Below are 15,588 nucleotides of genomic sequence, written 5' to 3'. Positions count from 1 at the left end.
TTGTCAGCTTTCTTAGAGAATAAGAATTTTTTTAATGGCACCATGAAGTCATGGTCTGTTAGTACATATAGAATATTATTTCCAATGGATCAGTTAGTCATTTTAAAAGATGGAACTTAATACATTTCTTTAGAAACTATATACAAATACTTTTCAAGCATTTATTTGGATTTAATGTATTTTAAATACTATAGTAAGTTTTTAAAAGAGGAAAGGATTTTTAGAATGTGTAATATACAAAGTGTTCTTTTATGAATGTGGGTGGACTTGATTGATCGTTCATTTTCTTCTTAACTTTTGTTTGATTTAAATTTTTTTTAAAATTTTGTTTTCTTATTAAGTGTCAGTATAAATGCCTTTGTCGACAGTTTATTTTAATAAACTTGATAGTGTAAATTTCTTAATCTGCTCATTCCTTTTTAGTTTTCATTGAATTCAAGCTGTAAATTTGCCTTTACAAAACCATAAACATAAAAAGAAGCATATAAATCATAGCTTTGAATAAATGTGAACAATTCAACAGTAGAATTAAAAGGAGAGGAGAGAAAAAAAAGACAAAAATGAAACCAAGAAAGGGAATTGAGATTTGAAGAATTATAGCAGTTCTATAGCAGAATACATAATGTAGTGTGTATTCCAGTAAAAATAAAAATTGGTATTGGAGCAAGCTGATTGTGCTAAAAAAATTATCTTTATATGCAATTAATCTTAGAAGTTTTTAAAATTAAACTAAAACTTAACATTAAAAGAAATTTACTATACCTGACATAAAGAAAAGGGTCATTTGACACATTAAGGAACCAGTGGAATTTCAGACTCAAAAAATGTAGTTGGTGCAATTTAATGTAATTTTTTTACAGTGACTTCTTTGGAGTAGGGCAAAAATACTAATCTTAATTACTCTTCATCATTAGGAAGCTCTGGAGGAATATGTGAAAAAAGTAAGCTGTATTCAGATGGTAAAAAGAAATCCTTAAATACTGGCATCATCACTGTCCAGAACTATGGTTCTCATGTGCCACCAAAAGTTTCTCACATTACTTTTGCTCATGAGGTTGGACACAACTTTGGTTCTCCTGTGAGTACCACCTTACGAGTTTTTTTCTTTTAGAATTTACATGGCCTGTTATTAAACTTCATACTAGCAAAGTGATGATATGTTCTTTTAAGAAAAAAAAATGTGTATAAAACTCAAGTGACAGGATATTAAAGGATGTAATATTGGAATGAAAATTTACTGGTAGAGTAGATCTTCATCTAGTCCAATTCCTTTATTTTATAAATGGGGAATTAATTAATCAAGCCCAAAGAGTGAAATCAGGGGAGGCATGACTAGACCATAGTTAACCAGAAAAAGATTGAAGGAAATGGGAAGGGTAATATACTGCAAGGCCAATATGAGTTAGTGCGGTGTTGCCATTCAAAAACAGTAGATATAAGAAATATATTTCTTGAATTTTTTTCATAAGATATATCAAATTCATAGATCTGTACAATTGTCAAAATGCCATTTACTGACATCTAGATTTTAAAGGGTGGCAAAGTATTTAGCATCATTGTCTCATTACGTCCTCATAAAAACTCTGACATGTCGTTACTACAGGCATTTATAATCCCTATTTTACAGATGAGAACATTGATCCTCAGATTAGGTAAATTGCTTCTGGTCCCACAGCTATTAAGTTTCAGAGGCAGCATTTGAATCCAGGTCTTCTTGGCTCAAGACTTTCATTATATCTCCTATGTCATGCTACCTTTCATAAGAACAAATCAGTAAGCATTATGTATCTTATATTGTCATTTAAAGAATGAATTTTAAAGACATATTTGTTTTTTGTTTAATAAAATAAATTTCCAAATGGTACTCCTTGAATTACTTCCAAATTTGTCAGTTGTAAAAATATTGAATTCTAAAGCTGGAAAAAAAAAGACCTTTAAGTATTTTTTATCATCAATCAGATATAGGAAAATTTCCATCCCTCACATCTGGCCATGGCTAGACTTATTTTTCCCTGATATTGTTGTGGCCCTATAATTTTTGTTGCTTCTGTTTGAAAGTAGATTCTTGAAAGATGAAAATATGTGAACAATGGTTCATTGGGTTATTTTGTTTTAGAGTTTTGCAGTGAGAAGGGAGAATAGTTATTGAACTTTAATTTAAAGAACTTGAGAAAATTTGCTTCTTTCCCTCCTTCCCCTTTCCTTTTTCTCTTGCTTATTTTCTTTCCCCTTACCTTTTGCCATCCCTTTCCTCCATTTTTCTTCTTCTTCCCCTTTTCATTTTCCTATTCAAACCATTGTAGAAAAAATGTTATCTTTTCTATATCTTAAATTCCTCTAAAGTAGATAGTTCCATGTTTATTCCAGTGAAAAAATCAACTGATTAGGGCAAAGTATTTAACTTTTTTAACTCCTTCATGTTTGTAACATAGATGTCTTACTTTATAGCATGATTCTGGAACAGAATGTACTCCAGGAGAATCTAAGAATTTAGGACAGAAAGAAAATGGCAATTATATCATGTATGCAAGAGCTACATCTGGGGACAAGCTTAACAACAATAAATTTTCACTCTGTAGTATTCGAAACATAAGCCAAGTTCTTGAAAAAAAGAGAAATAACTGTTTTGTTGGTAAGTATATGCCATTTTGGGGTGGTAGTTTTCAACTTCATATTTCCTTGGTGTGAGGAACTATAGTATTGATGCATTTAATAACCTCATTTCTCTTAGGACATTGTCTGAACATTGAAGTTAATATCTCTAGTATATATTGTATTTTTATCTGTTTTGATAAATATTTCCCAATTTCATGTTAATATGGTTGATACTGCGCTTGCTTATGTTGTAGGCTGCTTTTTGGCATAAGCCACACATGTTGGACACCTGGTCTAAAGCACTTAGAAATTAAGTCACTGATCCAAGGGTACATAGCTAGTATATGTCAGGTCTGGGACTTGAACTTGGGTTTTCCTATCTCCAAAGCCATTGCTGTATGAACTGCAACATGCTGCATCTTAGTGGCTTAGGAAGAAAATATAAATTCTATGAGGAATTTGATCCAATAGTCAGGCACTCTTTGCCTTCAAGGAATCTACATGCTAGTAGGAAGAAACAACGTATATATGGGAAGTGCAACCAGAGAAAGGAGTATTGATCTGGGAGTCACAGAAATCATGAATTGATACTTAATGCTACCCACAGATACTGCCTTTTCAGAACTTTTGATTGTTGTATCCAGAGCAAGAGGTTAAAAATATAGTGAGTAAGGGCAAGGCATCGAGGTCTGAGCTGGAAAGTCTTTTCATAATAGCAGAGCCGGGAGCTCATTCTACAGTTCGACACATCCCAAAGTAGCTGTCATGCAGTCATGAAATTAAGCCAAAGCTATTCCTGAAAGGGAAAGGAAATAGGGAAAGATAGACTACTGATTGCAGAATGTCAGAGAATAGCAGGAAGAAAGAAGAATATTGTCTTAAATGAGCAATACAAAAAAAAAAAAAAAAGAGGAAAAGAATGGAAAAATAAGTGATCTCTTCAAGAAAATTAGAGATATTAGGGGAACTGTTGAGGTAGGTCCCCCATACATTGAGGTATGGAGTGCAGTCTGATTCTTCCTGTACCAACCCACCAAAATGAAGTTGCAGAAGTAACTACCAAATGTTGGAGTATGGGATGGTACCAAAAAGTACATTGGGGTTACAGGCTGGTGTCCTGAGTCATCACAAAAGAATTTATAGATTCAAATATCCTTTAAATTATGGGAGATTTTATTACTCTGCTAAAAGCAGGCTAAATCTATAAGAGGTTTTAGTGAGGGAAAGGGGTTTTAGCAGCTAACAAGATTAAGTTCCCTGGTGGAACTCACTATTAGCCAGGAGAAAGATGCCATTAAAGTGTGGCTGGTGGATGATTATGGGGCTAATCCTGAAATAAGTTTAGGGTCCTAAAAGGTGATAACTATTGTGGAGAAAGATACTGTTTACCTGAATTCATAGAGAAGCTTAGCTAGGATTTACTGTGTGAACAGATCTTTTATTGTGGAAATATAAGGAGGTAGAGAAATGGGGTGACATCCTAATTTGTTTTCTGATGGTATATAGTAAAGGTGAGGTTTGGAACTTGAATCCAAAGTTCACTTGAACATCAGGCCTACTTAAGAACAAAAGGCCTAAGACTGAGAATCCTATCAGCTTTTCCTTGCCTGTCTGGAGTATTATAATCCTATCAGTGCTTCAGGCTTTAAAGTCTTATCTAGCTGCTCAGGACCTCATCAGAACTTTTCCTACAAAATGGGCATGATAAAAGACAAAAATGGTAGGGACTTGAAATTAAGAAAAGGTGGCAAAAATACATGGAAGAATTGTACAAGAAAGATCTTAACATCACCAGTAAATACAAATAGTATAGTTGCTGGTATGGATAAGAAACAACAGCCTGGAGAATGAAGTTCATGGAATTTTGAAGAGTTAGACAAGACTGAATAATAACAAAATCACTTAGAGTAGACTTCGTTTTGTAATGTTTGAATCTTGAGTTTCTAAGAAAACTGGAAAAATGTATGTTCTGGTTAAGACTTTACTTCCTCTTTTTTTTCAATTTTATTTAAAAAAAATTTTTTTTAAACTTCCTCTTTAAAAATTCCTTACTTTTTCAATTTTAAATAAAACAAATGTGAACTTTTTTTTATTGTTGTTATTCTTAATGACAATTATTTCTTTTTCTCAGAATCTGGCCAGCCTATTTGTGGCAATGGAATGGTTGAACAAGGAGAACAGTGTGATTGTGGTTATAGTGATCAGTGTAAAGATGAGTGCTGTTATGATGCAAACCAACCAGAGGAAAAAAAATGCAAATTAAAACCAGGAAAACAGTGCAGGTATACCCCAGATTGTAGTTACGTATTTAAATATATGTTTATATAAAGCTAATTATGATAGTAATTTAAAACTAAAATTGGTCAATTTAATTTTAAAATTGTTATTTGCATTTCTTATGTGGGGAATGGCAAAGAATAACTTTACTCGTATTGGTGGGGTAGATTTTGTAGATTTGTATGGGAAAGACAGTTGATGGCATTCTTTATCCCCAGATGGTTTCTCTTTTCTTCCTATTAAAGAGTCTTGTTTTTCTTTAAGTGATAGACATCTATGCTTACTTCTGTGTGCATCTTTTTCTATATTTAAACCATAATTAATCTGTTAATCAAATTACTTCAATAACAAGTTATTGGCAGTACACTGGTTTTGTTTGTATATGTGGCACTTGGATATTTTTTAAAATGTGTATTTAATGTATATTTAAATGTGATCATAGAATGAGAACTGAAGAGGATTTCAGAGATTATTTGGTAGAATCATCCTAATTACAGATAAGAAAACTAAGACCCACATAAAGTCATATGCCTTACTTTAGCTTAGACATGTATTAAGTAGTAGGAGAAATAATTTATATCTTCTTATGTCTCTAAATATAGTATTCTTTCCTTTCCTTCCATTGACTCACTAATTACTTGAAGTAGACTATAGATAACAAAATGGATTATATTTTTCATTATTTAAAAAAATGTTTCCCTAGCCCAAGTCAAGGTCCCTGTTGTACTGCACAGTGTAATTTCAAGTCAAAGTCTGAGAAGTGTCGAGATGATTCTGATTGTGCAAAAGAAGGCATATGTAATGGTGTTAAAGCTCTCTGCCCAGCATCTGACCCTAAACCAAATTTCACAGATTGTAATAGACACACACAAGTTTGCATCAATGGGGTAAGTTTTACATTTGATTCATATAATTTGAGTTAGATATCTCAAATTTTGCTTTGTGAAGTGTTTCTTAGTCTCTACAGATCTATAAAATCTCCCATTTGGCACGTTTCCCAAGTTAAAGGGAATAATTTTGAGTACTTAATTCTTTACTCTGTATGCCTTCCTCAACTATTGAAAAGTCAAGCAATGTTATATCAGTGAAATTATGCAAAACATATTTCTGTACTAACCATGTTGCCAAAAAGAGGGAAATAAATAAGTCTATACTTGGAGTCTATAAATTCTCTCTTTGGAGGTAGATAGCATTTTTTATCATGAATCCTTTGGAACTTAGATTATTTAATTGATTAGAAAATCAAAAAGTTTTTCATAATTGATTAGCATCATGGTAATGCCATTACTGTGTTATCTTGTTCTGGTTCTGCTCACTTTATTTCATATCAGTTCATAAAAGTCTTCTCAGGTTTTCCTAAAACCATCTGTCTTTTCTTACAGCATAATAATATTCCTTCATAATCATATACTACAACTTGTTCACCCATTCCTTAGTTGACAAACATCAAGAGGAAAATATTTTACTTGTTTATAGCAGAACATGCTTCTATATTATCTCTTAGGTTTAGAAATCTTAATGCTTTTCTGGCAGACTTTCAATTTTTGTGTGTGTAAGGTTAATTTTTTGAATAGTTTAAACAAAATTAAGAAACATAGCTACCACATACAGTTTTCTAAATCTATATTCACTCTGAGTATAGGAAAGTGTCTGTTTCATTATCTGTTCACGGATCAAGATCTTTAAAATAAATAATTTGCCTGGCTTTCTTTATTCTTTTCTTTAGTGTGGTCATTATTCTGCTCATTGTTCTGCTTATTTCATTCCTCATTCTATGTTTTCTTGAATTTGTTTTTCACCATTTGTCATAATGCAATAAAATTCCTTTTGTATTTAACAATTTGTTCGACTATTTTTTAATTACTTTACAGTTCTTTGCTACCCATAAAAAATACTGTGAAGAATATTATGTTATATATGTGGTCTTTCTATTTTTTGACTTTGGAGCTTCTGCTCAGGATAGAAGTAGTGGATCAAAAGGAACGAGTGGTGACTGTTTCCATAATTCTAAATTGTTTGCTAAAATGTATGGATCAGTTCATAGCTTCACTAACATTTTAGGAGTATACCTGTCTTCCTACATTCCTTTCAACATAGATTATTTCCATCTTTTTATCATCTCTGCCTATTCACTTTAGAATCGTTTTAATTTGCATTTTCCTTTTTTGAATGAATAAATGAATGATAATACTAATACTTAAGTACTATATCTTGTGACTAACACTTTGATGTTTTGGATATGATTCACACTCTTTTTATGCATGGTTGTTTTCTAATGAAATTGGTGATATTTTTTTGACCATTTAATCTATTGGAAAATTTGTTTTTGGTCAATTCCATATATAAATATTATACTAATGTAGATTTATGTGTATATACATATTTTAGATATCTTGTGTCTTAGATGTTTGATGAAGTCATATTAAATTTCTTCCCTGAAAGGCTTTTTATTTTAACATAATTTCTGTTGTTTATTTTCTCTTTCATGACTTTTGTTTCATTATTTGTCATGTGGCTTTTTCTACTTAGAGTATATGGCTCATCAGAAAGAGTAGCCTTTGAAGCTCTTTATAACTTGCCCCCAAACTTTTTCTGGCTTCATTGGATATTATTTCCTCTTTATAATGTAATCAAATTTGATTTTTTTCTCAATTCTATATATACTGTATGAATTTTGCTTTGGTCCCCTCCCCCCATTTCTATATTATACTTATTCTTTAGCCTGGTCATAATTTAAGCTTTTAAAATTGTTACTATTTGACCCCCAACTATTTCCCAGTGTCCCAAACTTGTATTTTCTTGGTTCCTCACATAAAATATTCCATCTCGTGGCTCCATCCACCTTTGCACTGGTTATTTGCCATGCCAGGAATGTGCTGCTTCCTCATATCTACTTTATAGTAAGAATCCTTTTTTTCCTTCAAGGCAAAGCTCAGGAATCACTTTTACATGAATCATGTCCTGATCTTACTCCCTCCTACCTCCTAAACTGTTGGTGCCTCCCTCCCAAACTATCTTGTATTTAACTACTATGTATTTATGTGCATTTATTCTGGTTTTATATATATTTTCATTTATACACACACACACACATTGTCTTACCCAATGTAAGCTTTTTGAGAATAGTTGTTTCATTCTTTGTATTTCCCTTTTTTTGTACTTTCTTCTCTTAATTATTTCCTCTTTATCCTGATTACAGCTTGTTTGTATGTGTTTGCTTGTTGCCTCTACCATTAGATTGTGAGCTCCTTGAGGGTAGTTAAGATCTTGTTTTTTGCCTCTTTTTGCATTCCTTGTACCTAGTATACAATTGGCACTTGATAAATATTTATTGACTGGCTACATGTTTCCCCAGTACCTAGTATAGTGCTTGGCACATAATAAGCATCTAATAAATGCTTATGGATTGATGATGATACACAATTTAAGATACTGGTCTAATTTCTCCCATATTGCTTTCTAGTTTTGCCAGTAATTTAAAAACAAAATTTAAGTAGGAATTCCTTCTACTAGTTTGTGTTCTTGAATTTAATAATAAACATTATGTTGTGTTTGATTGCTTTTAGATATCTTAAATTTCTAAAAGTTTTGTCCATAATACATACATTCTTTCAGATCTTAGATCACTTCAATGGAAAAGCTGAAAAGACCTAAACCATAGATTTGAAAGCTTCATGTCACTTAAGCATTGCTTGACTGAGGCTTATTGCTACAAAGTTGGCTCAGTGATAAATATTTTTGGCCATAACAATTCATTAATTATCAATTAAAGCATGGAAGAGTTATAAGCTGCATCAGTGAGTGGATGAATACCTGCATTGATAAATATTTTGAAGTACAGTTTATAAAATTAACTTTTTCTTTATGTCTTTTTGCTGAAACACTAAAAATTTCCCATTGTAATAATGCCTGTACAGTTTTCCCATTTCTGTGTTCATATTATTTTAAGTTGGTCTCTTAGTCTGCTTTTAATGTGGTTCTTATCCTTTCTAAAAGTATGTCTTTGACTCAGATCTAGCCTTTATTTGTAATGGGCTTTGTAAAAGACTTCTTAGTTGAAACAAAAATTTTACTTCCTCTTTTTTCATAATAATTGTATTGCTATAACTTTTTATTTCTCTCATTATTAGCAGTAAATGCAAACCCTAAGAACATTTTTTCATTTTTCTCTACAATAGCAATGTGCTGGATCTATCTGTGAAAAACATGGCTTGGAGGAATGCACATGTGCTAGTTCTGATGGCAAAGATGATAAAGAATTATGCCATGTTTGCTGCATGAATAAAAGTAAGACTTTCATTTTGTAACTTATTATAATCATTCTCCCTAAATTGCAACTTGATGAACTTTGGTAGTATTTTACTGGTGAAAGGGTATAGTTTGAAAATTAATCCATTTTAACAAAATTAACTGTGTTATAATGATAGGATCTCTAAAATATTTTAAAATCACATCTTTTGCTTTTAAAATGTCATTATTTTATGGAACAAAAACTTTTCAGACTTATGATCCCCTAGTATTTTTTTTCCTTTTTATTGATATAATGTATGCAGTTTTGAATTAGTATCATAAAAATGCATTTTGTAGGCATTCAAAAAATGCTGCAAATGAATTGAATTTTTAAAAATTAATATGATTTTTAGATTATCTTTGATCCTTCCTCTTTCCCAGTGGATCCATCATCTTGTGCAAGTACAGGATCTCTCCGATGGGATAAGTACTTTAATGGTCGAACCATCACTTTGCAACCTGGATCCCCTTGTAATGATTTTAGAGGCTATTGTGATGTATTTATGCGGTGCAGATTGGTAGATGCTGATGGTCCTTTAGCCAGACTGAAAAAAGCAATTTTTAGTCCAGAGCTATATGAAAACATTGCTGAATGGATTGTGGTAAGTATATCTTTGAGTGTTTTTATAAAACAGTTATGAAAAACTTTGATAATTTTAAACGTACCTTACAATAACTCCATGATCTTAAATTTTTTGCAGTTAATAACTATTGTTATAAGGAAATAACATTTTGATTCTTAATACTGGTTTCACTAGGAAAAATTTTCTGATGTAAATTTGTATTGCACTCAAATTGAGTGTGATTTGTATATCTTATCATTTCTTGAAAATTTTCATTACTGCGAACTTGATAGACAATTACAGACAGAAAATTTCCATATACAATGAACAGAAAAATGGGATTGTCTGTTATACCATAAATTAATTCTTTATGATTTTAAAAAAACATATTAAAATTAGCATTGTAGTACTTAATAACACTTGTCTGTCAAATTCTGTGTATCTTCTCTCTTTGGAATTTAAAATTTGTTTCATCAGCATTGTTTCCATTCCTTTCTCCATCCCTTCCTGTATGTCCTTTCCTTTATTCAAGGATAATTAATCATAATTTTAAATTTTTTTTCCTTGAATATTTTACGAGATATTTTCTTTAATGTTGAAACTAAATTAACTGAATTTCTGTGTTTTTTTTAACCTGGTAATTCAGCTAGTTTATAGTTATTCTTAACACTATCATTTAGCAAACATTTCTTCATCTTGTCCATAAATAAAGCATGAAAGGATATTTTGCTAAAGTCTGAACAAACTCTGCCTCCAGTATTCTTGTGACCTTCCAGATCTAGTAGCTTGGTTTAAAAAGAAAATGAGCTTAGTTTTTCATGGCACATTTTGAATAAAATCATACTGGTTCTTTGTGATATGATCATTATTTCCTTTTCTCAGTGTTTACTAACTAACTATTCTTTTAATAATAATTTTACAATTTTGAAAGGAATTACAAAATTGAAAGGAATTAAGCTCACTGGCCTATATTTTGTAGACTTCACTAAACCTTTTAAAATTATAACAAGAATTGCCCTCTGTCAATTAAGAGATACCACTTAGCACTTATTTCTATAAGTTATTTTAATACTTTGGGCTATATTTCATCTGTTTATGTTTACTTGAACTTATCAACAGCAGTTAGCTATCTTGAATTACCATCCTTCCTCCCCCACCTCTCCACCCCCAATCTTATCTTGGTGTTTTGATTCCTTGGTTGATATATTTTTTGTCTTTACTCATTTTTTTCAGCTGAGAAAACAAGCAAAATAAGACTTAAGTAGCTCTGCCTTCTTTTTGTCGCTTGTGGTCATTTTTCCATCTGTCTTGATAAGTGATTCCATACCTACTTTGAGCTTTCTACTAATTTCTAGTTCTGAATAGCAACAAAATAAACGTTTTTCATTTTGCAACCATAGATCATTTGCAGCATTAACATATAAACTCTTTATCTTGGTTGTATACTCTTATATTTATTTTTCTTATTTGCCTTTCCATCTTTTGTGTTTTAAATATTTGTCTCTTTGTTCATTGTACATTCATATTGGTCAGTTTTTTAAATCATTTTTCCCTTTCTTTCCTTGTGGAAATTTCCTTTGTGACATCAGAATTTCATTCTTAAGCTTTTAATTCTTTCTGAGTTGACTTTCTTAGTAGATTTTATCAATGTATATTCATCATAGGAGACTAATGATCACCTATAGAGAAAGGGTTATTAGATGTGTGAGAGCCTGGCACAGAGGCAAATAAGAGTAATATGGAAACTTATCTAGCTGTCTTTTGGGGCTCCTGCAGAAAAGTAATTATTTTTTACTTTGTCTTGATGATAATTTCACCGTTCAAAAGATAGAAAAAACAGTTAAAAGAATGGTGATTGTTGACTTGTTTCTTAGTAAAAAGAGGAACTCATTGCTAAAGTAGAACATCTTGAAGAAGTGTTTGTGTGTGTGTGTGTGTGTGTGTGTGTGTGTGTGTGTGTGAGAGAGAGAGAGAGAGAGAGAGAGAGAGAGAATTATACAGAGTAGTGCACATGGTTCTCTAGTGAGGTAGTCATTGGAGTGTACCCTCAGAGATTACTTTTTAGCATGGTGATTAATAGTTCTCTAGTTTAGTACATGTACTTAGTACTTAATATAGTTCTACAAGATTGATACCTATGATGATGTAATTAAAATAGAGCATATAAGCTGGGGCAAACTCAGCCAGATTCATTCATTCCATTTCACATCACCGAGGTGGCAGGCTTGCCCTCCTTCATTTTTCCACTGAGATTAAGGCCCGTCTGAGCCAGAGACAGACTCAGAAGGTCTCGGAGACAGACTCAGAAGGGTCAGGGTCAGATTCGGAGGAGGCTCATAGACAGACTCGGAGAAGACAGAGGGCACACAGGAGGCTGGGGCACAAGCTGACTTCAGACTGATTTCAAGAGAGAGACTGTAGTGGTGGTCCTCCTGCCTCCCCCACAGAAACCAAAACATATTCCAGAGGACCTCAAGAAAGCTAGCCGAGCCCTAGGCAAGGAAACTAGACTGTGAAGGAGATAATAAAAGAATTTGGCTATTCTCATAGTGATTACTGTGCAGAAAGGAAGGCTAGTCCAGAGGCTGCTATAGAAAACCAACCAGAACATTCCATCTCTTTGGGGTTTTTTGTGGGGAGGGGGACTCTTTCAGGAATTTGGGAACTTTGGGGTCAGAGCAAAGTTCAAAAAAGATCATTTCTGTTCTGTTTCATTTCTAAGTTGTAAGTTTTCTCTAGATTTACAAAGAATAAGCTTGCTTCTCTTTCAGTCATTCAAATAGTTCTCTTTGCTTGAGATTCTTATCTCTAGGCAAAGTATTCCTTTGTTTTAGACCTTCTTATACTCCTTTTGACCTTTTTCTGAAGTATTTTAATTTGTCAATATCCCTTTTCAAATATGAATTCTATTTCAGTGAGAGACCTTTTGATATTGTGGAAGGATCATGATTTGCAAATTTCATTTATCATCTTTTGAATACTGGATACTTTACTTCTCCTAACATAAGATTGTTGCATCATACCAAAATGTTGACTCAGTTTGAACTTCTGACATAATCTTAATATCCATATATTTTTGCAAATGAATTATTGTGAACAAGACATTAGGCTTATAGAGTTAATCATATCACCTTTAAATTGGCTATTATTTCAATATGTGGAAATAATTTTGAATGTTGATTTGGACATTTGATATTTTAATCATTTCTGCTAACTTTATATCACCCCAAAATTTGACAAGCTTATACCTTCAACTTAGTTATTGATAAAAATGTTGAATGGAACATCCCTGTGGCATTAAGATGACCCTGCTTGCAAGATAACTGCACAAATATGTATACATATATTGTATTTAACATAGTCCATACATGTTAAATATGTTAAAGTATATCTGCCATCTAGGGGGAGGGGTGGGGAAAAAGGAAGGGAAAAGTTGCAACAGAAGGTTTTTGCAAGGGTCAGTGTTGAAAAATTACCCATGCTTATGTTTTGTAAATAAAAAGCTATAATAATAAAAAAAATGACCCTGCTAGCTGATATTAATTTATTAATTTTTTTTAGGGACAATAAGTCCTGCTGCTAAATCCATCCAACTAATCTTACTCAGCCCATAATATCTCTATAGGATACAGGATAGATTCAGTTAATCTGCACCAATGCTAATTTGTTTGACACATTTAAATGGTTGCTGAAAATGGACTTAAAAGTCATTAAAATATTAATGGAAGAATGGAAGAGAATCTGCTAGTGATAAATTTGTTTGAGTTGTCCAAATATAGGTTGAATGTGGTTTGCTTAGAAATTGACCTTTATTCAGATCCTTTCTTCACCTTTATTCCCTCTTGTTCTCAAGGCTGAAGACACCTAAAGTACCTTACATTTCTCAAAGTGCTATATAAATTTCATTTGTCTTTTGGATCTTGGATGTTGCTATTGTAAATTTTATTAGTGTGAAACATCAATGCTTTTTTGTTTGTTGGGTGCTTTTTATGGTGAAAATTAGATTTGTTTTAAAACTTAAAATGTTGGGTTAGCCAAGTGGTACAGTATAGAGCATCAGCCCTGAACTCAGGAAGCCTTGAGTTCAAATATGGACTCAGACACTTAACACTTTCTCGATATGTGACTCTGGGCAAGTCACTTAACCCCAATTGCCTCAGCAAAAAACAACAACAAAAAAACTTTAAATTTTGATAAGAAATAAAAGCCTAGGTGTTTGTGATTTTTTTTCTTTTTACCCTCATAAATAGTGAGGGGTATGTGCATATTTGTTTTAGTATATATGCATGACTTCTCATTTTTCATGTCAACTTCCATCTTGATTTTAGTCTTTCAATCTGTAAAGATAATTTTGAATATTAATTCTGACATCTAATTTTCATTACTCCTACTACCTTTATGTTACCTGAAAATTTGTCAAAATCTACTCTCATCTTAGTTGTTAATAACAATATTGAGTGAAACATTCTTGTGATATACCATTAGAGAAGACCTTGAGGACTGGTATTGATCTATATATTTTATGCAAGTTTTGATTATAAAATAATAAAATTCCCCAAAAACAATTACTAAAATTTATATGTGTGCACGTACTTATACACACACTCTTTATTATTCAAATGAGGTTATTCCCACCAGAATATTTTAGATTGTTCCATACAATTAACTTATAAAACATATGGAAGTGCTTAATAAATGCCTGTTGAGTAAATATGTTTTGCCATTGTTGAAAACACTTCTGAGAGCACTTCTGCAATTGGTTTTGCATCTGGGTTATAAACCACATGTACAAAATCAGTCTTACTACTTTCTTGTCATACTTTTTTTTTTTTCTCTCTCCTTAAATAATTTTTCCCGTCTTACCCACTTTTATCTTATTCACCTACCCAGGCTTCAAGTGACTTTTAGGTAGTTAGAAAAATCAAATACTTTCTCCAAAGACAAAGGTTTCCAGTGTTAAAGTATCTCAAGCTTTGAAGATGATTCCAAAAAGCTGGTTTAGACAAGGGCATAATCTCTGGAAAAAATTGTTTGTTCTTACAGTGTGGTATAGTGGATAGAGTGTTGGACCTGGAATCAGGAAGATTAATTTTTCTGAGTTCAAATGTGACCCCAAATAATTACTAGCAGTGTGATTCTGGACAAGTCACTTAATCTTATTTGCCTTAGTTTTCACATCTATAAAATGAGGTGAAGAAGGAAACACTCAAGTGTTTTTGCCAAGAAAGCCTCAATTGGGGTTATGAAGAGTAGGACATGACTGAACAACTACTCCAACAGCAACAACAGTGATTTATTTTGAAGGGAACTTGAATTTGAATGTTTCAGTTCTGGGGGTGGGGTGGAGAAGCAAATCCAAAATTTAGTACACATGATATTTGTTTAGATTAAAAAGAGAATTCATGGATGACATTGTGTTATGTGTGTATTGAGGAGAGGGTGAAAAGGCAATTTTTAATTTGGATTTTGGAATAGAATTTCACCAATTTTCTATAGTTTATTATTAATGCTGTTGAAACATGAAGAATAAACAAAATACTCTTTAATAATTTTTTTTAACCTTAAACTATGTTCAGAAATAATGGTTTGTATAAAATCTAGCATGCTTTTTCATTTGATATTAATTTCCTTGAGCAAATAAGTTCTTAGGATGTCAATTTCCTCATTATAATGGGAATAGTAATCATTAAATAACTACTTATCAAGTGTCTACTACGTTCCAGACAGTGTACTGGGTACAATTGTTGTTTTGTCTTTGTTCTCAATGTGGACCATGCTATCAAGAAGCAGACGCCATGATAGACAAGAGAATTGGATTTAAATGAAGGTGGTTCCTGCAAAATCACCCATCTCACTTTCTTCT

The 15,588-nt window shown here is 32.1% G+C and overlaps 1 protein-coding gene across 1 annotated transcript in view; it reads left to right on the top strand.

Annotated features, from left to right (window-relative positions):
* The window catches only part of ADAM10 (ADAM metallopeptidase domain 10), a 145,399-nt gene that overhangs the window by 121,353 nt on the left and 8,458 nt on the right, over positions 1–15,588 (top strand). The window contains exons 9-14 of the mRNA XM_051980730.1: positions 915–1,078; positions 2,449–2,632; positions 4,727–4,877; positions 5,576–5,759; positions 9,051–9,159; positions 9,544–9,764. Of these exons, the coding sequence (XP_051836690.1) occupies positions 915–1,078; positions 2,449–2,632; positions 4,727–4,877; positions 5,576–5,759; positions 9,051–9,159; positions 9,544–9,764 (1,013 nt within the window). The remainder of the gene's footprint in view (positions 1–914; positions 1,079–2,448; positions 2,633–4,726; positions 4,878–5,575; positions 5,760–9,050; positions 9,160–9,543; positions 9,765–15,588) is intronic.

Source organism: Antechinus flavipes, chromosome 2, assembly GCF_016432865.1.
Source record: "Antechinus flavipes isolate AdamAnt ecotype Samford, QLD, Australia chromosome 2, AdamAnt_v2, whole genome shotgun sequence".
Taxonomy (NCBI): domain Eukaryota; kingdom Metazoa; phylum Chordata; class Mammalia; order Dasyuromorphia; family Dasyuridae; genus Antechinus; species Antechinus flavipes.
This window is presented reverse-complemented; position numbering and strand designations above follow the sequence as displayed.